The sequence below is a fragment of the Eschscholzia californica genome, unplaced genomic scaffold (genome assembly GCF_041429995.1).
Source record: "Eschscholzia californica isolate CP2 unplaced genomic scaffold, dmEscCali1.0.p SCAF_2, whole genome shotgun sequence".
In the NCBI taxonomy this organism is placed as follows: domain Eukaryota; kingdom Viridiplantae; phylum Streptophyta; class Magnoliopsida; order Ranunculales; family Papaveraceae; genus Eschscholzia; species Eschscholzia californica.
This window is the reverse complement of record NW_028238309.1, coordinates 59,605,570-59,631,646: the sequence shown is the minus strand read 5'-3', so window position 1 is coordinate 59,631,646 and position 26,077 is coordinate 59,605,570. Positions and strand designations below refer to the sequence as shown.

General features: G+C 37.6%; 1 protein-coding gene across 1 annotated transcript; it reads left to right on the top strand.

Annotated features, from left to right (window-relative positions):
• The first annotated feature begins 5,499 nt into the window (after positions 1–5,499).
• Positions 5,500–11,956, top strand: LOC147559729 (beta-glucosidase 42-like). The gene is made up of 18 exons (XM_086661634.1): positions 5,500–5,724; positions 5,943–6,008; positions 6,475–6,537; positions 6,912–7,018; positions 8,380–8,479; positions 8,634–8,695; positions 8,809–8,875; positions 8,963–9,021; positions 9,304–9,379; positions 9,471–9,545; positions 9,628–9,715; positions 9,946–10,171; positions 10,302–10,417; positions 10,680–10,897; positions 10,995–11,029; positions 11,134–11,236; positions 11,369–11,480; positions 11,567–11,956. Exons 1-18 carry the CDS (start codon positions 5,553–5,555, stop codon positions 11,751–11,753), a joined length of 1,932 nt encoding a protein of 643 aa, XP_086517760.1. The 5' UTR covers positions 5,500–5,552; the 3' UTR covers positions 11,754–11,956.
• The last annotated feature ends 14,121 nt before the right edge of the window (positions 11,957–26,077 follow it).

Genomic DNA, 26,077 nt, shown 5'->3' with positions numbered 1-26,077 from the left:
ATGACAAACATACATCAGTAAGCTCTGCTACACATTTATGTGAGGTGTGACTGGGACATGTCATCTGTCGCCGAATCCCTTGATTCTCACAATATGTGAGAAATTCTTCAGACATGTATTCTCCTCATTCGAAAGCATTTAATCAACAGTCTGAACTTCTGCTTAACAAGCTAGCGTGTGAAACCTAATAAATGTTGAAAAAGTTTTCACTTTTGTGTGATACAAAATATATACAGGTGTATCGAGAAAATCATAGACAAAGATCATCACATATTGAGAACCGTTGTAGCTAGGTGCTCTTTACGCCTCCATTAGGTCTAAATGCACCAGCTGAAACATTTTTAATGCTCCAATCTTGGATTTTTTGAAAGGAATGCGATGTGATTTGCCATATTGACAAGTTGGACAACCCACATTAGTAAGAATCTCTTCAAGAGGAGGAACACCATCTAATAGGTTTTCTTTGGACATAATTTTCTGCAATAATTTTAGAAGAAAAAACATACAAAGGCTCCTTCTTTTAAAATTTCTAGTACCTGAACATTTTTTTTTACCAAAAAACACATACGTTCTTGATTCTGTAATTTGTGAAATTGAAACTAGTTTTTTTTATTAATCCCAGAATATAGTAGACATCACTAAGAGAAACACTACCGACATTGGTATCTTCAGTCTTAACAGACAACAAACCTTTGTTTGTGATAAGATGTACCGAGTCATCAGCTGTAATAGTGATTCGTTTTTTCCTTATGTGGATGAAAAACATAAAGTAAAGATGCATTCTCGTGGCATAGTGTGAGCATCCAGAATCAATTATCTACTCATTCGTGTAGTCTATGGAGTCTTGATTAGGGGTGGGAATCGGGCGGGCGCGGACGGGCTCGGACAACAATGAGCCGGACTCGGGCGGATCGGGCTCGGATAAGCCGAGCCCGCGGTAGGGAGTCGGGCGGATCGGGCCGGACCAAACTCGCATTATAGGAGCCCGTAGCCCGTCCGAGCCCGGCTGCCCGAGCGGGTTCCAACGGGCTCGAGCCGGACGGGCTCGGGTTTTTGACAATTAAAAAATATTAAAATAAAAAAGTATCTTTAATAAAAAAACAAATATTCATTTACAATTATTTGGTTTCTTCAAAAAAATTAAGATCGTCTTCATCAACGATAATATATTTGATCATCAAGCCAAAATACTTCATGTCCTCATCAAGCCAAAACAGATCCATGTCTTCATCAACCATCAACCATCAACCATAAGAGCATCTCCAATGGGACACTCAATCTCTAACACTTAGAGTGCCACATAGACTTTTTGGAGTTTTTGTTAAAAAATCATCTCCAATGGAACACTTTATTAGACACTCTAATATGAGGTGGACACATTTATTATAGAGTGTCTAGAGAGAGAAACTCTAAAATGAGAGTGTCTACTTGAGACTCTCTAAGTGTTACTTTTAAATTTCAACCAATAGGAAATCTTGCTTTTCAACTACTTTTTATCTATTAAATTGAAGAAGGACATGTGTATTAAATAGACTCACTTTAGATATCTCCATTGGAGACCAACAAAAGTTAGAGTGTCTCTATATTGACATTTAGGAAAGAGAATCTCTATTGGCCCTTGACAACTAGGACTTTTAGAGTGTTTGTTAGAGTGTCCCATTGGAGATGCTCTAAGAGATCATTTTTTTCACCTTACTGAAACAGAACTATAAACTCCAACTCATCAACATCATTAAAAGAAAATTATATCACATCATAACTAGGGTTTACTTAGAAAACCTAATACTCCCTAAAAGATAAGATAAAATCCAATATACAGACCTCCTCCAAATTAGGTACGAGGTGGTGCATCCAAATTGAGCATCTTATGCATAGAGAAAAATGAATTGGGAAGAAAACAAAATCATCATCATGAATCTTAACCTAATTCTTCATCATCAGGTGCATATACAATTCAAACTTAATTTATGAAAATTGAAACCCTAATTCATCATCATCATCAGAAGCAAGCAGGAGATTTATATCATCATCATCATCTTTTGTTCAGACAAAATCTATCAATATCATTACGAAAGGGATTAGTGATCAGGATGCTTCGAACTTTAGTTTCTTTTAGTTGATGATGAGAAGGTGTAATGGAACTAATGGTTTTTAGAGTTTAATGGAGTGTTCTCTGAGATTTAATGAGAATGGGAGAGAGACTAGAGATGGAGGCGGCAAGGTGTAAAGTGGGAGTAGAAATATGAGATTAGGGTTTTTATAAAGATGGAGGGGTGTCTTGCCGTTGATCTTAAGATCCCGCGGGTTTTTAATCGGGCGATCCTCGGGCTCGGGAATCGGACGGGCTTTTCGGGCCGGGACTCGGATTGGAGAGCCTGCCCGAGTCCTGGCCCTATGAGCCCGAGCCATCGGGGCCGGGTAAGCCCGGCTCGGGTTGGCTTCGGTCATCGGTCTCTCACGGTTCGGGCCGAACGGGCCGGATCGCGGGGTTTCAGACCGTTTTCCCAGCCCTAGCCTTGTTTAGTTGTATGTGCATCGGTCTGGTGCATAACATAGGGTACACTATCTGGTTTATCAATGACGACAACAGAAATATTTTTCTCCAATGCAGTTTGATCGTCATATTTGTTATCATGTATAGGGTCTTCATGTACTACATTAGCATCTGCATTTGTAGGCTTGGCACGACAATGATGCTTCACATATCTAGGTTTACATCATCTATTGCATACAACCTTAACTCGACAATCTCGCCTTAGGTTTCCAACCTTTTCGCACCTATAATATGTATTAAAGTTACCCCTAGATTGCCCATCATTTGTCAACTGCATTCTTTCGCTTAAAGAGTGCTAAAATTAATCTATTTTAGGTCTTTAGGTTAAAGAACATCATTCAACTTAAAGAGATGTTGGTTGGACATATGTTCACCAATACTTTCTGGCTAGAGAACCGATTCCCTAATTCAATGATTGAATGTTGTTTATCCACCTTTGTGCTCAGTGGCGGACCCAGAAAATCTTCTTTGTGGGGGCACTTTTAGTCAGGGACGGCACAGACCCAAAGCCACCAAAACGGTCGCTTTGGGCCGCAATGTAGTTAAAGGCCTCAAAATTTGGATTTTGTATGATATTTTCAAAATGATTTTATATTTCAAATATATTTAAAACTAGAGTTAACATGTAGCTTAATGGATAAGAGCATGTGTTTTGTGTAAGAGGTCAGTGGTTCGATTCCTCCTATTCTAATTTCTAAGTACTGTTAGAAATTTTATTTATTTTTTTAAATTTGCACTATATTAGAGACACAAATTTTAACTTCGCTTGGGGCCTCCAGAATGTTTGGGTCGACCTTGCTTTTAGTTATAATATGTTGTAAATTGTCTAGAAATCTTGATGTGCGTCCGAGCTAGTGATTTTATACATTACTGTTAGTTCTAAGCCAACTCAACTACTATTTACTTGCGAGTTATGTTGACTATAACCAATATAAATAAGTAGTCTTATAATTCGAAATATATAAAGAAGTTAAGGAAACAGAGAGTGTAAACTCATTTTAGAAAATAGTTAGAAACTAACACACATGCAATTTAGAAAAATAGACAAGAAAAAAATTATATATATAAAATGAATTAAGAAGAAGACATAAAATGGTAGTACGAAGAAAATTAGCTCTAACAACATTACAGGATTCAATAGCGAATTTACAAAGAATAAAGGCAAAAAGATGAAATGATCAATAAATAAAGGGGTCAAAATGTAATAACATTGGGTTAATATTACAGTTAATTGAAAACTAGGGGGCATACAAGAATTTACCCACAAAAAAAAATCAATAAATGAAAGGCTCCCAGACTCGAACTCGGGTCTCCAAAACCATCACCTTACTCTACAACCACTACACCATTCCATACTAAATGTTATTTCTAGGGTTTGTTTGTATTTATTTTCGTTCTATTCGGAAAAACTATATAACTTTAGACACTGGACCCGTGGGGGCACGTGCCCCCACGGGTCCCTCTCTGGGTCCGCCCCTGTTTGTGCTGAAGAAATGAATGACATAAATTCTCTCATTAAGTCACGAATAAGGTAACGACGTAGTCGTGCTTCTCTAATGGGCTCGTCTGTATCTACTTATGGAATTTCAGCACCCAAATTCTTTTCTTCTAAGAAATATTTTGGTATATAATGAGTATCTCAGATCCTCTTAGATAGCTCGTTCTCCAAAAAGGTGCAAAAACACCTTATTCTTTTGACTGAATAGCCTATAAAATGTCTCCCACACCTCTTTTGGTGTCTTCTTATCACGAACATGATCAATATACTTTTTACTTGTTTGCAGAGCAAATAACGCTTTGCCGCACTTGGTCTTCCACTTTCGACGTAAATCAAGATTTTGGGAGTGTCATCTGGAAATATCATTTCAACACAAGATATAAGCTCCGATAAATCTTGTCCTTGTACGTAAGCTTCCATACAAAACTTTCAATAACAATAATTTTTACCATCAAGCTTATCCAAAGAGGTGAGAACCATTACCATTATTCAGCTTGAGAGAGTACTAATAAATAGACTTCAAGATGCAAGATTTGACCAATATAGCTTCACTAAGAAATAAAATCAAAACACTTCCTAGACAACCTAGCTTTGGTACCATGTCATAAATCAAAGTGTACTACAAAAAGATAAACTTAACAAAAAAAAAAAAGATCAAATTAATATGACCAAACTTATTTTAGTTCTAACTCAAGCGAGAGCAACGGTGACACGTAATAACAAGTGCTGAAAATTACTACTGGACTGACTTTAATGATATTTACGTTTCTCCTAAAAGAGCTCAACTATTGTTGAATATATGGCGCTCCTGAATTTAATCAACTTCTTATCTTGACTCCTGAATAAACTGAAGACTACATAAAGTAAAGACTGACTGATTCAAAAATCTGCACTAATTTGTAACAAAAATTGCCTCGAATAGATTACCTTGCCTCTAACCATTTGTAGGATTGTCTTGGTATAATAACGTTCTATCCCTAAGTATAATAACGTTCTATCCTTCTAAGACCCCACTGACTGGATAAGTAAAATATTAGGAGGTAGCCGTTCGAAAATCAACAAGGCTAGACAACCCACCCCTAGGGACTCCCACTTGGACCGCATGTGAGAGAAACCATTGTTTCTTCTCTCCTCTCACATGTTCAGTCACGTGGAGAAAGAAACAAAATTTTCTCTCACATGCGGTTCAAGTGGGAGTCTCAGGATGCGGGTTGAGTATACTTTGTGTTCGGAAATTGACACCAATTATAAGGGAAATTACTGGGAGTATTTTAACTCCGAATCATATATGAATTATTATTCTCGGTGTGATCCTGACCTCAGAAAAAAAAGAAAATTAATTACTTGGACGTGCAGGTAAATGATTCCAATAATTTATTGACTATGACCTTGGCTAGCTAGCTGCATCTACTACTATAAATAGGGATATTGATATAATGAGTGTTTTGAACATAAAACAGACTGAGAGCTGAATAGAGAGAAATAGAAAGAGAGAAAAAGATGGCTAATCTTTTATCAGCTGGTGGTGCAACAGATGTTTTTTTACCAAAACAACTGAAACTATCATCCAAACTTAATTTCATAAATCGATCTCAACGTCTTCCACAATTACGTCGTAGCTTTAATGTGAAACCACTCTTCTGCATTTCTGCAACTTCCACTCAGGTCGAAGGTAATTAACTTTCATCCCAAACTGTTAACTTTTCCGCAAACAATTTTGACAAAATTCGTACTAAACAGTCTAGATATGTGTGTTCAAAGATGTTTACTTCGTCGGGGTGCACTAGATTTGAAAGTTCATTACAAAGAATTTCTTAAGATATTATTTTATGTCTACTTCGTCGTAAACAACACTGGAAAGCATTTTTTATAAATATATTTTTACGACAGATTCCAAGAATTCGAATGGCAACTTGTCCACCATGGAGCAGGTTAAAGATATTGAGACTGTTGAAGGTAATCTTTATAAATCCATTGAACTAAAATACGAAAAATAAAATTACAACCCTGATAGTATGTCCGATGACGTATGTGGCCAGACAAGATATAGTAATATTTGACCTACGATCAAGAACTCGGATCTGTAAAACCTCCTATGGACCATAGGGTTTGGTACAATAATTTGGACTATAATGTGATTTGAGGCCATGTGTGTCTGGTCATTTTAATTTGTTCTTCCCTCATAGAAAATCTGATCGTACTCAGACGTGCTAAAAAGTACCCGTTAATTTTTTAGGACTCACCGATGATTAGTAAATGATATTAATGATCAGATCTAAATGCTTCACAGAAAAATATAGTATATTAGAGTGATTGTTATTCAACATATATACGACTATCTGTTTTGTTGTATTTATATCCCACTAGGGTCAATCCAATTAGTGATAGTTCTAAATTTTTATCGTTATATATTTACATGCAGATACCACGAAAGTTGATGCTGCAACGGAAGTTAAAGATATTCCGACGGCCCCATCTGTTCAAGGTATACACATGCAGAGTTCAACAAAAAAAAAAACTATACACATGCATATGCATATACATTCATTTATCCACACAACTAACCTACACAATCTTATAAGGTGGTGTTTTTTTAATGGTCGGACTCGTATAAAACTGAATTGTCAGAATTAGATACACTCTAATAAACAAAAATGAGCTATTCAAACAGTTAAGACAAAAACAAACATTTTGAAATCGAATTAGAGTAAATTCAGACTTGGGTAAGATTTCTGATTTGGCTTAGAAAAAAAAAATACTACCTCATTTAGGTGATTTTGTTGTTCATAATTGAAAATATATAAAAACGAATTAATCTTAATCGACAATAAGAATAACTTACATGATAATTTGCAACAGAGTTTAAGAATCCCAATGTTGAGATGCCACCAATGGATATTTACGACACGTCTATACCAAAATCAAGACCAGAATTTCCAACCAGAACGACATATGAATACGCCGTTGTAAGTAATTTATGAAGTCATTGATAGTTTTGAATTTAAACTAATTACTTAATTAGGTCAAAGTCGATTCATTTTTGTATTTGGTCTAATGGTGTTGTATTGAAGGTAGTAAGAAGGTCTAAGGTATATAACAGTGAGGAGCCCATAAACCTGTACAAGGACTCACCCAAGGTCGAATCTGATCCACTATTGGAATCCGCAATTGATATTTTATGCAAGAAGTATAATATCACCAAAGATGACATTGAAGTCCCCACTCCCCCATCATCATTATCTAACTAAAAAACTAGTATAATGTTATTTGACCCAAATTTCTAGATAAAATAAATGTAGCTTCAAAGCTGTTAAGATAATGTTTACAATAATGTTATTAGATGTGTAACGAATGTAATGACTCTTACAGTAATAGATTCCTTAGTATATTTGCAACAAAAAAAATATAGAATTGCTTACGTTATTATTATTTCTTTATATATAAAACCAGGTCAGTTGGTTATTTTGGATAAATCTGACCGTCTATTTTTTCTGAAAGTTTGATAGAGATCAAATCTGACAGACCAAAAACTGCTTTCTCCATTGATTATTTGCAATTAACTAGCAAGGCATTTGTTCCAAATATAGGCTTAATTTGGTAGTTTAATTTTATTTTTTCTAAGTGAGATCTAAATCTTACTCAAAATCTGAATTGACAGGAGTAAGATTTTAGAGTGGTTGTTTTTTTTTTCTTTTTTTTTTATTTTATTTATGAAAGTAGGCATTTGCCTAGAATTTATTAAATCAAAATATTGGCTTTATCTGTCGCCAATGGACTTACAATGCAATTAGGGGTATTAGGAACCTCCCAAATTTGAGTTACATTCTCATTAAGAGCGAACTTAGCTAGTAAGTGAGCAACTTCATTAATCTTGCGCGGACAATATTGAAATTGAACGTTCTCAAAAGTTGCAATTTCCGATTGGATCTCCGATACTATAGTCCTGATCCTCCACGAAGGGTCTTCATCTGATCTTGAACAAGCTTCAACCACAACCATTGCATCTCTTTCGATAATACAGTTCCAACTATGTAATGATTTCGCTCGAGCAATGGCTAGTTTACCCACCATTGCTTCGGCTACTAATGTGTTTGGAACTGTGATGATCTCTGTGCAAGATGTAGCAAAATTTGTTTTTGTTTGATTTATAATGTCTGGTTCATTTGGTTTAGTTTTAGATTTTTGTGAGTCAAATAATTGAAATTTACACGAAAAACAAACACACCATCGTATTATGATTTTAAATGTGGTAACCAATATGATTCCGATTTAGATCCATAAAAATTATTTATTTTATAATTTCTTACTTTTATCTGTTGTGTTTTAGATTGTCCCTGTTATCGTCGGGTGCTCTGACATTTCTACAACAATACGAAAGCTTGAGAAACTTGGAAGATATAAAGAGATATTATGCGTCGGAACAGTAGGTAACAGTCATGGTCGTTAACTCGTTATAGCTTACTTGAGGCTGTACTAGAATTTCTTTTCTCATTGTAATGATCACTTGAAGACGTCTAAAAATTTATCGACAATATTTTAAGCGAACTAACCATATATCCAACCAATCAAATGCATGGAAAGAATTAAAACTGAGCAGCTTCCCTAAAGATTTCATGTTCGGTGTTGCTACGTCTGCTTATCAGGTACTAGCACAAATTAATACATTAAAAAGCAATGCATTATTAAAATATTCCAAGTTTTCGTGAATCAAACAAATTCTCCACAAAATAAAAGAGAAAAAATGTGGTTATTATAGGTTGAAGGGGCCAGTAAAGAAGGGGGGAAAGGCGAAAGTATTTGGGATGTCTACGCACGCACACCAGGTATATACAGTTTCCATCCTTTGATATGTCATATATTCCACCAAAGACCGTTCCTGTTTTGCTTTACATCTTTGTTGTATTTATCAGGAAACACCCATGACAATGCAACTGGAGATATTGCAGTCGATCAATACCATCGCTATAAGGTATGAGATCTTAAAAAAAATAACCTATATTCCTGGAGTGTCTTCTTGAAAAATAGATATAATATATCTTAGGCACAAAGGACATGAACTTCAAAAGGGGATGGTATTGGGTCTAGGATGACAAACCTGCACCCATGAGTATGCATCGCCATGTCCGAATCTACGTATACCCTCCACTAATCGCGTGCCCAACATTTTGTTTGTGGAACTAGATCTACCGGATGTTTTATAAGTTGGCCTTGATCACCTATTTATAACTTCAATATTTTTCCTATAATGCAGGATGATGTCAAACTTATGGCACAATTAGGATTTCAAGCTTACCGCTTTTCTATAGCATGGACCCGTATTTTTCCTGGTAACCGATAAAAAATTTCAAATACCGGTATAGAAACTACGATATATGTACCTTTTCTTTCATATTTATATTGAAATTGAAATGTCGGCAGATGGGTGTGGAACCAAACCCAATGAAGAGGGAATTCAATACTACAGCAATCTCATTGATGAGCTGCACGCAAATGGTGCTGGTTTCTTATACTTTCATATATACTGTATTTATACAAAGATACTAGATCATAAACCTTTTATATGTCATGTTTGCAGGCATGAAACCTATTGTGACATTATATCATTGGGATCTCCCACAACATATCGAAACGAAATACAAAGGATTTCTAGGTCCTGAAATTGTGTAAGTTAATAATTTCGATATTTTATCAATTCAACTTGACATTTGTGACTGGAAAGTTCTATAAATGCTCCAGATTATTGTTCTGAGCCCCCCAATTACGCACGAATGGCTTGTAAATTTTTGCCTGCAGAGGGCTCTAGTAACAATAATATGGAGCGCCTATAGAACCACCCTTGTGGCTTGTGACAGTGGGTACAATGCCTGTTGGATTAACATTGATGCTGATTCAGGGATCTTTTCGGGAACTATGCACGAACATGCTTTTCGAGGCTTGGACACAAAGTAAAGCACTGGATCACATTTAATGAACCGATTAGGACTGCGACAAAAGGATATGGTAGTGGAGATCATGCTCCAGGAAAGAATGATAATCAATTTACTGAACCATATGTTGCTGCACATCACTTGATCTTGGCTCATGCGAAAGCTGCTTCCATATATAAGAAAGAATTTCAGGTAATAACTTTAAGATAATTAATAAAAGAAATCAAACATATAACTTGTTTGAAGAAATAATAAAATTATTGTCATTAGTATTGTTTTGGGTTAAAAATGATTGTTGTTAAATTGTATTAATGTTGTATAGGCACAACAAAAAGGTGTAATAGGCATAGCACCTGACTGCGAATACGCAAAAGCTGTTTCGAGTAAACCTGAGGATAAAACAGCTGCATATAGACACAACGATTTTCAGCTTGGATGGTAATTCCTACTCCCATTCAATTAGATTTGGTTGGCCCTTTTTACAATGTTTTTTTTTTTGAAGAAGTAAAGTAGTATCATTCATTAAGAAAATCAAAGCAAAGGTGGAAGCTAAGATAGCTAGCCAGCCCTTGCAGCCAACAAACCAAGAACAATTATCATCTACAAAAGGCTCACTTTTTACGATGTTTTTCTCATGCATATTGTAGTATATATATGTGAAATTCTATTGAAGAAGCTAGCTTTCCTCTTTGTTGTGAAGGTTCTTAGATCCATTATTCTTTCAAGAATATCCTCTTAGCATGCGCGAGAGATTTGGAGATCGACTTCCAAAATTCTCATCTCAAGATTTAGAAATGCTAAAGGACTCAATAGACTTTGTTGGTATTAATCAATATACAACAAGGTATATTGCTCATAATGGAGTAAGCGAGGAGCTTAACTCTTATTTTAAAGAGACACAAATTATAAAAAGACTTAGTAAGTTCATTACCCCTTTCTCATGCACAATTTTCAAGCTATTAATAAGTTTTTGTGTTTTTTATACCAAGTTTTTTTTTCTTCCTTTTTTCTTCAGTTGAATCACCTGAACACGGGGTTATCGGTGAACAGGTATTGTTATCTTCGATCTCTTATATATATATATATATATATAGCTCCTTACTAGTTATAAGTTAAAGCATTTGATATAAGTTGTTTCTTTTGTTACCAAACAGGTTGGCCCAGAATGGCTCTACGATGTACCATGGGGTTTACGAGGATGTCTCAACTATATTAAAAACAAATATAGAAACCCTCCCATATTTATCACTGAAAATGGTATTAGTATTTTCTGAACATATATACTAATAATTTTGTGGTCATCCAACTCAAAATCAATTGGCAATAAGTAGAGAGGACCTACTTTAATCTCAAAAACCATTAGTACAGTTCTGATTTTTAATTTTGTAGGAATGGGCGATGACGATCATCCAGAATATAATCTCATTGAAGCCCTTGATGATCAAAAGAGAGTTGAATATTATAAGGGCCATATTGCTGCAGTAGCTAAGGCTATAAATGAGTTAGTACATTTTTATCTATCCTTCCTCAATATATAAATTTGAATATTTCCATCATCTTATGTTCATTCGCCGTGTAATAAATCAGGGATAAGGTGAACGTGAAAGGGTATTTTGCATGGTCGTTCATGGACAACTTCGAGTGGAACAGAGGCTACTCCAAGCGATTTGGTTTGGTGTATGTTGACTACAAGAACGGACTGGCCCGTCACCCAAAATCTTCTGCCAGATGGTTCAAAAAGTTCCTTAAGAAAAGTGACAGTGAAGGACATTAAGACCATAATGCAATAATATGTATTGCGCCCATTAGGAGTGTGGTGCCGCGGATTTTTTCTTAATCCTTTCTTATTTAATAAGTAACTTAAGGGAATCACACTTCTCTCTGTTTTTTCTAAAAAGTCTAAAGTTGATGTTATCTTATCTTTAGTTTTAAATTGCGGTAGAAATAAATAAATTAAATAGGAAAATTTGGTCAAAACTCCATGTTAACTTTTTTATTTTTTGAAAAAGAATCACTCAATTTTTCTAGTCTTCAGCTCCTTTGACATTGCCAACTGAGTTAAAAAATCAAGGTTATTACCGACGGCATAAAACCGTCGGAATTACTACAGATGGAAAACGTCGACTTGATCAGCGTCGGGAGGACTGTTGCCGACAAACATCGCGGGGATATAGGTCGTCGGATTTCTGACGATGTTATTAATTCTTCTACCGTAGGCAATAGTCAAATAATCTCAGAATGACGCTATATTGCCGACCGTACTTGAAACAAATTACCGTCGGCAATGTTTTAAAAAAAAGTTCACCTTTGCTGCAACAGGTGATCAATAAACTGCATAAACACAATAAACAATAACTTGTTATTTTTTTAATCATAACAAATTTGTAACAAATAAACCAATAGAAGTAACAACACATATCTGAGCATGGAGTGACTTAAAAATCCAACACATTCATAATCTATATATAACTATCAACATCAAAATGTATATAGTAAATCTTCGTTCTTCAAAATTTATATTTCTTCGCCATCAATTTCAATCCGTACAAAAGAAGAAACAACACATATCTTAGTAGCGAGTGACATAAAAAAATCTACAAGAAAAGCAAATGAATTTCGATATGTGATCACAAATCTATACTATATTATTGTTACGTTCTGTGAGATATTAGTTTAACTTCTATAGGACTTTAATCAAAGTCATCAAGCTCCCAACAAAAAATCTACATGCTATAAAATTACAATGACCTACTTTCCTTAGTGAAACTTGGTACTATAAGTACACAATAATTGAATCATGAATTTCATCCTTATCTCCTACTTCGACAAACAAATGAACAGAAAAACAACCTAATGGATTGATCACTATCATGTACTCTGTTAGTGACAATAAGCTACTTTTGAACAAACATATGTTATTGCTAATATCAAAGTTGTTGTAATTAGTTTCATACATAGATCCATACATAGGAAGATAATCATGAAGATATTAGGTATGCCAAAAAACGACGTGAATATAGACAGTGATGGATAATAGTAGTGACGACTAAATTCACTCATAGTTCATTGTTCTTTAGCTTTTAACAAAAAGGAGAAGAAAGTTCACCTGTTGGAGAAGAAGCGTTGAATGGAGTGATGAAAATGGAAGAAGCATAGAGAGAAGGCGACTATCTTCAAAATGGACAACAATATCAAAGAAGGAATCGGAGAAGAAAGAGAAAAACCTGAGAGGGAGAAAGAGAAAATGTCGAACTGCCCTAAGGCTTTTTAAACCCCCTTCTGATGGAAAAATTCTCGGAAACATATTTCCTTCTTCCGACAGACAATCTTCCGTTGGCAGTGGATATATTTCGGAAGGGCGCAAATTTTTCCGTAATTACCGACGGAAGGTACAAAAACATCGACAATACAATGCAGTCTTCTTCCTAAAGCCGGAGGCAACCTCTGGTCCTGATGGGTACCCCCCATTCTTATACCAATCCAATTAGGAGTCTGTTCAGCAAGATATATTCGATATGATCAACAACTTCTTCCAGACTTCAATTCTTTCCATCCAAGCTAACCACACACATATCTGTCTTATCCCCAAAACCAAATCCACTCAAACCCTAGCTGACTTCAGACCCATTAGTCTTCTCAACACGACTTATAAGATTATCACCAAAATTTTGGCGAATCAACTGAAGCAATACTTTCCAGACCTTATTTCTCCTTTCCTAGCAGCCTACGTTCTGGGTAGAAAGATCACGGATAACATTATTATTAGTCAGGAGCTTGGCAACTCATTCAAAAAATTCGAGGTTCAAAAAGCTACTTCGGTCTCAAGCTCGACATGTCCAAAGCCTTTGATCACATCGAGTGGACTTACATTGAGAAACTTATGTCCTAAATGGGTTTATTTAACCGCTGGATCCAACTTATTCACTCTTGCCTTTCTTCCTCCTCGATGACAGTTCTTATCAGCGGTCGCCCAGACCCTACGTTTGATATTAGCAGAGGCACCAGACAAGGAGATCCTTTATCTCCTTCCTTGTTCATTATTTCCATGGAAGGTCTAAGTAGACACTTAAAAAATAATGATGATCCAAATCATTTCATTGAATTCCCTATCGCCAACTCCAACCTCGGCATTAAGCACTTCCTTTTTGTTGATGACTGCATCATTTTTTGCCAAAATACACTGAAAAATGTTTATAATCTGAAACAAATCCTTAAGAAGTTCTGTGATGCCTTTAGCCAAATTATCAACTATGCGAAATCCAATATTTTCTTCTCCAAAAACTCTCATCCCAAATTCAAAAGGATGATTATCCGAAGTCTAAAAGTTAGTCGATCCTCAACTCTTTAAAAAAATCTTCATGCTAATCTCTTCATTAATGGTAACAAGAAGCAAGATTTCTCTTCCCTTTTCACACAAATCCAAAATAAATTGTCCAAATGACAAACCAATCTCCTCTCCCAAGCAGGTCGCTCAGTTGTGATCTACACAATAATATCGCAGCAACCGTTCCCCGATACTAAATGTAGTGCTTTGTCATTCCCAATCAAAGACATTAGTAACCGAATTGAGACCGTGCAAAGGTCCTTCTGGTGGGTAAAATCTAAAAACATCCGTTTTATCAACTGGTCCTCGATTTACCTTCCCCACAAACTGGGCGGACTGGGATTCCGCGTCCCTCATCTCGACAACCAAACTTTTCTCGGTAAACTGGCGTGGCGCATGCTCAAAGATCCTCAAACTCTTTGGGCACACTTACTCAAAGCCAAGTACTTTCCGAAAACCCCTACTCCCTGCCTAACTAAACCGAATCACTTTTGGATTTGGAAATCCATCCTTAAGCATGTGGACTAGATTTATGGTCTTATATTCTGGGATGTTAATAAAGGGAACTCAGCATTTGGCAGGATTATTGGATCCCTGACCATCCCCCTCCAATCCCCAATCCTAGTAACATTAACCCGACTTGGTGGCCCAACTCATTAATGATAATGACTGGAATATGAATATTATTACACATTATTTTGATCATGACATAAGTAACGCTATTCTCAGTATTAATTTGCAGGTAGACAATGAAGATACGATCAAATTGTTGGGTTTTACACCCTTCTACTAGTGTTTATAGCAGAATTAGGACATCTAATGTCTACAAACACTAGTATTCCCAGGATCACATGCATAAACCTATGATAATCATTAATTAAAACTAGAAAGATAAATACCTTATTCGCTTGTTTTCCCTCGAACCTTTCCAATTGCTTATAAGAAGACCAAGAGCTTCAAGTGTAGCTCCACTACTTGGGACACGAGCAATCAATTTGATCTCCCACCTTGTTGTATAGCTAGCACACCAATGGTGGTTGGATAGAAGAACACCTTCTTCTTTAACTAGATAGATAGTTAATGGGAATTAGCTCACTTTCTCCTCTCTACTTGATGTGGTAGAGTAAGAAAGCTTAGAGAGAAATTCCACACCTTATTCTCTGCCCTAAGAGTGTTTATATAGAACCCTAATAAGAATCCACCTCCTTTTAGGTTTCCTAAAACACCCTTTAGAATAAGATTTAGGGAAATAGTCGAAAATAGCAACTATTGGTATTTTCTCAATTCCCTAAGGAGATGACGTCCAAACCCAGCCAAAATTGGCAGATTTAATGTTCATAACATAAGGAAACGTCCCCCCAAAAATCAGCCCAATCCGAGCCCTAAAAGTGCCCGAATCGGCCTAGGCCCAAAAACCCTGTTTTTGGCCTTTTTGTACTATCTTTGCCTAATTCCTTTTTAGGCCTATGAGATATGTTTATGGGACACTCCCATGATTATATCTCACTCCCACTAGTCATATCCTAGATCAATTTGTCACTCTTATGTGTAACCCGTTGTAAGATCCGATCGAAGTTAGCCGCAAATTACTTCGTAATTCGACGATCGTAGTTGGTCTCTAGCTACAACTCTACGATCCCTAAATCAATCGGACTTGATGATCTTCCACATCAATTGTCCTATCCGACAAATTGTTCGCATTGTCACCTTGGTCGAAGGACATCTCCTTCAACTCCTTCAGACTCCCACTTGGACTTAGAACAAGTACAATGCTCGATTCCCATGTCACTTAGTATCCCATCTGATACGTCACCTTATTCAGACTTTCTTGATCTCGAGTACAACTGTCTAAACAAATGATTAACTTTTAATCCATTTGAGCACGGCCATGCATTTTCAGTTGCTGCTCGTCAAGTGGCCCAAGGACACTGCATCCTAACATGGTTAGGAGGACATAATCCATTCTTGCGCTCCCACTCAACTTCATGTCTATCCTGTCCTTCCCAGTATCCGCCTTTATAACCTCCTTTTACGGCGCGGCGTTTAACGGAACCAAAGTCAGACATTCCTTACATAAGATGAGCTGAGCACTCATGTTTTGAGGAATCTCTTCAATCTTGTCTTTATGAGAAGTTTGACGATTTCATCATTCTTTGGATGAACTTCTCATGTTGAGGGTTATTCCAGTGTATAATCCCTATTATGCACTCACGTAGTCGAATCGAATACACTATTCCTATAGCCCATGAAACTGCGCTATCCCATCGACTCCCGTACTAGTCTTCGTGAGTCATTGTTGTCCATGCAATGACCTGGACTAGGGAATTGATAATGAATCACTCCAAGTTCACTTAGTAGGGTTTCATTCATCAGATCACGTATCTGACAAGCCTACTCGGAGCGTTTTCTTTATCGCGTGGACTGTCTCTTAAAATACCAAACCAAATTCTAAGGACAAAATAAAATTTCTTTTATTTTATTTATCGAATGTAAGTAATTAGGCACATAAACTCTTTTATGAATCCAAATTACATTAGTTGCCATTCCCCAATGCGCTTTATACCAATGTCCCTCATGTGTGAATCATGTTTGGGCTGAGGTAACGGTTTGGTCAACGGATCTGCAACGTTATCATCCGTATGAACCTTGCAAATTACCACATCTTTTCTTTCTATGATTTCTCTAATCAAGTGGTACTTCCTTTGGATATGTTTGGATTTTTGGTGCGCTCTTGGTTCCTTGGCTTGGGCTATTGCTCCGTTGTTGTCACAATAGAGAGTCACGCCCTCTTCCATGCCAGGTACGACACCAAGTTCTATCATGAACTTCTTGATCCAAACTCCTTCCTTTGCAGCTTCCGAGGCCGCTAGGTATTCTGCTTCAGTGGTAGAGTCAGCAACTGTGCTCTGCTTGGAACTTTTCCAACATACCGCTCCTCCATTCAGACAGTAGACGAACCCAGATTGTGATTTGAAGTCGTCTCTATCCGTTTGAAAGCTTGCATCCACATGGCCTACAACTTTTAGTGTATCTTCCCCGCCATATACCAGGAAATGATCCTTAGTCCTTTTTAGGTACTTTAGGATATTCTTGGCGGCGTGCCAGTGCGCTTGGCCTGGATTTGATTGGTAACGGCTACACATGCTCAAAGCATATGAGACGTCTGGGCGAGTGCAGATCATGGCGTACATGATTGATCCTATTGCCGAAGCATAGGGTACTTTCATCATGTGTGCTAGCTCATCAGGACTCTTAGGACACTGATCTTTGCTAAGCACCATACCATGTGACATGGGAAGGAATCCTCTTTTGGAGTTTGTCATCTCGAACCGTTGAAGAATCTTATCTATATAAGTTTCTTGACTAAGTCCGATCATCCTCCTTGATCTATCTCTATAGATCTTGATTCCCAATATGTATTCTGCTTCCCCTAAGTCCTTCATAGAGAAGCATTTCCGAAGCCAGTCTTTAACTGATTCCAACATCGGAATATTGTTTCCTATGATTAATATGTCATCGACATAAAGGACTAAGAAAACTAGGTCGCTCCCACTAACCTTCTTGTAAACATAAGATTCTTCTGCATTCTTGAGAAATCCAAATTCTTTGATTTTCTCGTCGAATCGAAGATTCCAACTCCGGCTTGCTTGCTTGAGTCCATAAATGGATTTCTTAAGCTTGCAAACTTTTCCAGCATTTTTGGAATCTACAAAACCTTCGGGTTGTGTCATGTACACATCCTCTTCCAAGTGTCCGTTTAGGAAGGCGGTTTTGACATCCATTTGCCAAATCTCATAATCATAATGAGCTGCAATTGCTAGAATGATCCGAATGGATTTAAGCATTGCGACAGGTGAAAAGGTTTCATCATAGTCTATACCATGAATCTGTTTGTATTCTTTCGCCACGAGTCTAGCTTTGAAAACGCTAACGTTTCCATCCTTGTCAGTTTTTACTTTGAAAACCCATTTGCATCCGATTGGTTTTGCTCCATCGGGCAAATCGATCAAGTTCCATACTTGATTTTCTGACATGGAATCCATTTCCGATCTCATGGCCTTTAGCCATTTTTCGGAGTCGGGGCTCGTCATAGCTTGGTTGTAGGTACTCGGCTCATTATCTTCTAACAGTAGGATATCTGTTTTCTGAGATAATTCCTGGAGCCTTTGAGATCTACGAGGGGCCTGAGCAACTTTTGGAGTGTTCTCAACTAATTGAGATGTCTCCTGCGAATTTAATCCGACTTGAGCGGGAGGTACTCTCTCGACCTCATTCTCCTTTTCCATACTTTGTGTATAGATAGGAGCCGCTAAACCTCTTGATATCTCTATATCTTCGTTTATTTGTTGCTCATATCGAATTTCATCGATATCTACATTTCTCCCACTTGTCTGTTTGGAAAGGAATTCCTTTTCAAGGAAGACACCATCTCGAGCAACAAACACTTTGTTCTCAGATTCGTGGTAGAAGTAGTAACCCCTTGTCTCTTTTGGATAGCCCACAAAGAGACATTTGTCTGATTTAGGTGCGAGTTTGTCTCCTTGTAAACGTTTTACATAAACTTCGCATCCCCAGACTTTGAGAAAAGACAGCTTTGGAATCTTTCCAAACCATAACTCATATGGCGTCTTTTCTACAGCTTTTGACGGAGCTCGGTTAAGTGTGAAAGCAGCCGTTTCTAGAGCATACCCCCAGAACGTGTTTGGAAGATTTGCTAAACTCATCATAGATCGAACCATGTCTAACAAGGTACGATTTCTCCTTTCAGAAACACCATTTATCTGGGGTGTTCCTGGTGGAGTGAGTTGAGATACTATACCACAACTCCTAAGATGATCGTCAAATTCTTGACTTAAATATTCACCACCTCGATCAGATCGAATGGCTTTTATTTTCTTGCCAAGTTGATTCTCTACTTCGTTCTGAAATTGTTTGAACATGTCAAACGATTCGGACTTATGCCTCATCAAGTATATGTAACCATAACGAGTGAAGTCATCTGTGAACGTGATGAAGTAGCCATAGTTACCTCTCGCCGGAGTACTCATTGGTCCGCATACATCCGTATGTATGAGTTCCAAGGGTTCTTTGGCTCGGTCTCCTTTTCCTTTAAAAGAAGACCTCGTCATTTTACCCATTAAACATGATTCGCATGTGTCATATGATTCTAAATTATACGAACCTAGAAGTCCATGCTCATGGAGTTTCTTCATGCGTGTCATGTTAATGTGACCCAAACGACAATGCCAAAGGTAACTTGGATTTGAATCATCTGACCGTAGCCTATTGGTTTCTATGTTAAAGACTTCGTTCTCAATATTCGTAATATAGAGACCGTTGTATAGCTTAGCACTGGTATAAAACATTTCACCTTTGTATAAAGAACAACGCTGGTTTTTTATTAATAGGTGATATCCCTCTTTGTCTAATTCTGAGACAGAGATAATGTTTCTAGAAATAGAGGGTACATAATAGCAATTATGAAGTTCTAAAACTAGACTAGTTTCTAAAGGTAGACTGAATGTTCCTACAGCTTTCGCAGCAACCGTTGCTCTATTTGCTACTCGTAGGACAAGCTCCCTTCCAGATAAATACTTGATTCCCTTAAGGCCCTGCACATCATAAATGATATGAGCACCACATCCGGTATCGAATACCCAGGATTGAGAATCAAATGTATTTGCTAAGTTAACTTCGATAACATAGATACCTTGGTCGGAATCGTGAGTTCCTTCCTTTTTCCTTTTGTTCTTCTGAATCAGTTGAAGTTCTTTCTTTGATTCAGACATTCCAATGCCTCTCCGGATTGCCTTGGAAGTCCCGTACTTCCTCAACCGTGATTTGTTTCGGGACATGTCCCTTAATCGACGGATGATTGTGTGCGCATCCATTTTCCTGAATCTCTTTTGAAGATTAGGCTCCATGGTTGCCAACATAAGGCAAGTTACTGAAATTGATTTCATCCGGATACTTTTGGCCTGCTTTTGTTCCTCAACCTTTGAGTTTGCAGTTATTCTTGGAATAGGGGTATCCAGTACGCTTTCTTTGTTTGTAGACTTGAGAACACTTCTCAATCTCTTTTCCCAATCAAGGAAGTTATCCATGTTCAATTTGTCCTCATCAAGGATTGAACATAGGTTGAAAAGATTGATTTTTGCCATAGTAAAACTACATGAAACAGAAAAAGGATTTTGCTAAGTATTACATTCGATAATTTTTGCAAAAAGTTCTAAGTTTTTGCCACATTATTCAAGATAAAACATGTCCCTAGATGAATAATGCGATTCCGAGATCCCATCTCTCAAGGATTAAGCGGACTAGGGCCCTGCCCTTAATTCCCATTGATTTAGGTGAGTGAACACTTTCACTGATCATACCGTATGATTCTCGGTTGATGGATTACATGTTTAGTGTAAAAATCCATCCTTTTGCCTCGAGTATCCAAGACTCTCTTGCTGATCTCGTTGAGTAGAACCATTTAGACATGTAGGCCTCTTCTATAGGCCTACCCGCAATGTCCCAAGGTAGAGGAGGTACTCTGCGAAGGCCGACCCACCTTCCTCGAACAAGGGCGCAAGGAGTGTCTTAATTTGGATAGGCACTGTACTCAAAATTACTTTTAGGGACTTTTACGCTAGTCTGGCGTTCGTTTTAGTGAACTAATTAGCCTAACTAACATCCACGACATAAAGCGTAAATAAGTAAGTAAATGCGCGCGAGAAAGTAAATCAAGCACATATGGATCCGAGTATGGCCCCTAACCTAGAAGATCTAATCTCCTTTGGTTTTCTTCTTGTTTCGTCTTTTGGTTCGTCTAGATCTCCATCTTTGAACCTCCATTGATTTCTCCCACTCACCTTAGGACTCCTTCCTTGAGCTTCTTCAATGGACTCATAAACCCTAAACTCTAATTACAAGACTCAAACGATTCGCAGATCGTGTAAACTTGAAAATTAAAATTATTACAAATTAGGCACCCATCCGTGCTCAAAACAAAAATAAGAAACACTTTCTATGGCCATACTAGTTTCCGCATTCACATCACATGCAATCATATAATATATTTCAAGGCTAACAATTATATATGCATGTATATCCGGGAGATACTTTAGTCGACATCCATATGTCATGTACGTACCTTAAGTCTACATCAAAGGATTAGACCAATGGTGCGTCTTGGTTTGATTTTAAAATCTGATTTTAAAGAGAAATTCCGTTTGGGCTATGAATGGCCCGGGTTTATTTCGGAAATATTTGGATTGGAATTTGGGAGAAAATTTGGATAAAACTCCCACTCGAATAGTGGTCCCTTTTCGTGGTCCGAAAAGCTTTGAAAAGACCCGGGACAAGTCCTAGACAAGTCCCGGCCCAAGCCCAAAAAGGGGCCCGGACAAGGTCCGGACATGGCACGGCCCATAGGGCCGGCATGTCCGAGCCGAGGCCAATAGGCCTGATCTCGTCCTGGCCGGAGCCAGGACGCTAGTCCAAGCACCAGACGCGTCCTAGAAGCATCTGGTGCTGGACCGGACCAGCACTAGGTGTCTCGGATTCAGTCCGAGGCACCCAGGACCCCAGACGCGTCTCCAAGACGCGTCTGGTGGTAGCTACTGGTCGCGTCTGGAAGACGCGACCTGAATTAGCTGGACGCGTCCCCAGACGCATCCATCAGTAACCTGGGACGCGTCTCCCAGACGCGTCCTCCTGGCTACTGGTCCGGCCAGGAAGCTTCCTGGCCGGACCTATTGAGTTTCTAAAAACTCAATAGTTTCTCCTTTTTTTTTTTTGTGTTGCAATTCTAAATTGCTATTTCCAAAATTTGAAACACTTCTAAAATATTTCAAATTCTTTTTAGAACAATTCTAAATTTCCAAATTTTGTTTTTCACAAGTTTCCAAAACTTAAAAACAACTCTTATTCAAACTAATTTGGATCAAAATTTTAGGTTTTGAAACTCTTTTCAAGAACAAATTTTGAAATCTTTTGACAAATACTTGAATCTTATTCAAAATTAATCAAAATTTTGTGTTCAAAACACTTTTAAACACAATAATCTATCTAGAAAAGCATGGAATTGGTCCAAAACTTAGATAAGATAGGCTAATTGCAAGAGGCTCTGACGCCACTGTTGGGTTTTACACCCTTCTACTAGTGTTTATAGCGGAATTAGGACATCTAATGTCTACACTAGTATTCCCAGGATCACATGCATAAACCTATGATAATCATTAATTAAAACTAGAAAGATAAATACCTTATTCGCTAGTTTTCCCTCGAACCTTTCCAATTGCTTATAAGAAGACCAAGAGCTTCAAGTGTAGCTCCTCTACTTGGGACACGAGCAATCAATTTGATCTCCCACCTTGTTGTATAGCTAGCACACCAATGGTGGTTGGATAGAAGAACACCTTGTTCTTTAACTAGATAGATAGACGTTAATGGGAATTAGCTCACTTTCTCCTCTCTACTTGATGTGGTAGAGTAAGAAAGCTTAGAGAGAAATTCCACACCTTATTCTCTGCCCTAAGAGTGTTTATATAGAACCCTAATAAGAATCCACCTCCTTTTAGGTTTCCTAAAACACCCTTTAGAATAAGATTTAGGGAAATAGTCGAAAATAGCAACTATTGGTATTTTCTCAATTCCCTAAGGATATGACGTCCAAACTCAGCCAAAATTGGCAGATTTAATGTTCATAACATAAGGAAACGTCCCTCCAAAAATCAGCCCAATCCGAGCCCTAAAAGTGCCCGAATCGGCCTAGGCCCAAAAACCCTGTTTTTGGCCTTTTTGTACTATCTTTGCCTAATTCCTTTTTAGGCCTATGAGATATGTTTATGGGACACTCCCATGATTATATCTCACTCCCACTAGTCATATCCTAGATCAATTTGTCACTCTTATGTGTAACCCGTTGTAGGATCCGATCGAAGTTAGCCGCAAATTACTTCGTAATTCGACGATCGTAGTTGGTCTCTAGCTACAACTCTACGATCCCTAAATCAATCGGACTTGATGATCTTCCACATCAATTGTCCTATCCGACAAATTATTCGCATTGTCACCTTGGTCGAAGGACATCTCCTTCAACTCCTTCACAAATGGCCTTTGACAAAATCAGGAAATTATACGATCTGTTCTATGTACCACCATCTGAGAACTAACGTGTATGAGAATTTTAATGAAACGATTGAATGAGGTTTTATTTGGAACACAAATAAGACTTCTAGAATTAAACTCTTTATATGGAAGTGTTGTACTAACAGTCTACCAGTCAAAGACAAGATAGATAAATTTATTGGAAACAATTACTCTTGTCCTTACTGCGACAATAATGAAACGATAGACCATGCCCTTATCCACTCTCACTATGCACAAACTATTTGCTTTTATTTTCAGGTGCGTACAGAAAATATCATTTTGGTTAAACATTGGATTCTCCAATGGAAAGAACTAGGAATTGACTAATTTATATGCAAAAATCCTATGGATCATATGGAAGGTGAGATGTGACAAATGCTTTTCTAAGCAGGAAAGAAAACTCCTCATTACAAGTAATAAACAAAATCAAGGCAACGTCAACAAAACCTCTGAAAATGAACTTCGAAGTTAAAAAGAAAACTTCGACACAATGGAGTCCACCAACGACACCACATCTCAAAATCAATGTCGACGCCTCTTTTAGAAAACTAACAGAATTAGGAGGTATTGGTAACGTTATTCATGATAAACATGCAAACTTTGTAGCAGCATTATCAAACACGACCAAAAGACAGAATCCAGAAGAATGGGAAACCCCTTCGCCGGAGTTTTTAAAGAGAGAGAGGGGTGAGGAATTTTTTTTTCTAGGGAGAGAGAGAGGAAAAAGAAAATAATTTTTTTTTTTAATATTTGAAGGTCGCCGGCCGGTGACCCCTGCCGGAGAAGATGATGATGTGGCGTGATAGGTGACTTGACAGAGAGAGAAAATGAGATGGAGGAGAGAGAGTAACGGTCAGTTAAAGATAACGAAAAAGGGGACCATACGAGAATATTTGTTAAAGTAGGGGGCCAGACAGGAAGCTGGTCACAAAGTTTGGGTCCATTAGGGAAATAACCCTTTTAAAATGGAGGAACATTAATTTTATAAGGGCGCCTCCCCGAATTGCTGTAGGGGCCTCCCATAGCTGTTTGACCAGCAGTCAACACCCGACACCTGTAGGCGCCCCCATTCGGGCAGACCAGTCTGAGGCCCACAATTTTGTCTCGGACTGGCCCAGCCCGAAACAAATCGGACTGGAGAGTCCGACAGTCGTCGGCCTGGTGAGTCCGACAAAGATTAAACCTTTATCAACTGGTTTTTCAAGCTTCCTTCTCTGTTGGGTCCAATAGAATCAGATGGTTCATTCGAATAGAAGGAGGCAACGACATCATCTCATCTCATACAAACCTAAAGCCATTACAAATCTATATAACTCATTGAATCTTGATTCGTGACCCACCATTAATGAAGATCCAAACTAGTAGAAAGCTTATCAGAGGTAATGATGTTCGAAATCTTAGTAGGTTTTACCCAGTCAACTTCCAAAAAAACTTGTTTCTAATATCAAAAAGCATCTTGATTCATTACGAATCAGTCTAGGTTAAGATCAATAAAAATCCACATATTTTTTTTACTTTCAAATATAGAGATTTGGTTATTTCTTATTGTTGGTTGGATCTTTTTTATAGATTAATGCATCTTTTTTTGCTTAATTTTTGTTTTAAGTCTTCATATTTTTGAAATTGGACAACACATCTAGGGGTTTTTCACCAAACTTTCGAAATTGGATGGCCAATCTAGGGTTTTCAGTTTTGTGTTTAAGATGGTTTAACATAGAGAGAGAAAGAAGCCAAAGGAGATAGAAAATGGATTATCGTTTTGTGTTTAATCTTTTGTGCTAAATCTTTTTGAAGATGAATGGGTTTTAGTTGGTTGATTTTCAGATTTCGGATTGATTTTCAGATTGAAAGTAGAGAGAGATAGAAGAGAAAAACGAAGAAGATGAGAAGAAGAGGGAGGTGCTCAGGAGGCCCCTATAGTCGGTTAGGGAGGCGCCTACGGAGGGGAGGCCCCTACAGTAGTTTTGGGAGGCGCCTATAGACGCACCCATTTTATAAACATGATGTTGACATTTTGTTCCCCTCGATATACTAGTGTAGATTTTTTTTTGTTAAGGATACTATTGTAGATTAGAAGGAGTGCGACGTCACGACTCAGAAGACGTGCATGTCCGTAGTAATAATTGTTGTTCCATTTATGGCCCTCCATAGTCCCCCCAATTAATCATGTTTCAAATATTTATTAATTAAGATATACAGAGCATACCATTTCAGCCGACTCTTAATTCTTCACGTTCATTTAGTTATTAATATTTGGTTATTATTAATGAAGAAATGTTGTCCTATTTTTTCTTTCTCTTCGAACCCCTAGTTTCACAAATATGAATTCTTAGATTAATGGTGTACATTGTACAAATGATCCCCTGAAGTACGTGATCCAGAAAATATTTCGCAATTATGATGCACTAAAATTATGATGCGAAGAACTCGTGCCCCTTTCACAACATGTCTTTTGTTTTTCCCTTCATCTAGTTTTAATGGTGTGGCTTTTAATCCTATCATGTGTGTGCCTATCTCGCATATCATTTTAAATTTGTGGCCATCCAACTCAAAACCAATTGACAATGAGTAGAGAGGACCTAGACCTCATATTCTTGGTTGCTAGATACTCATTTTCCCATGTGGAACTATTCTTA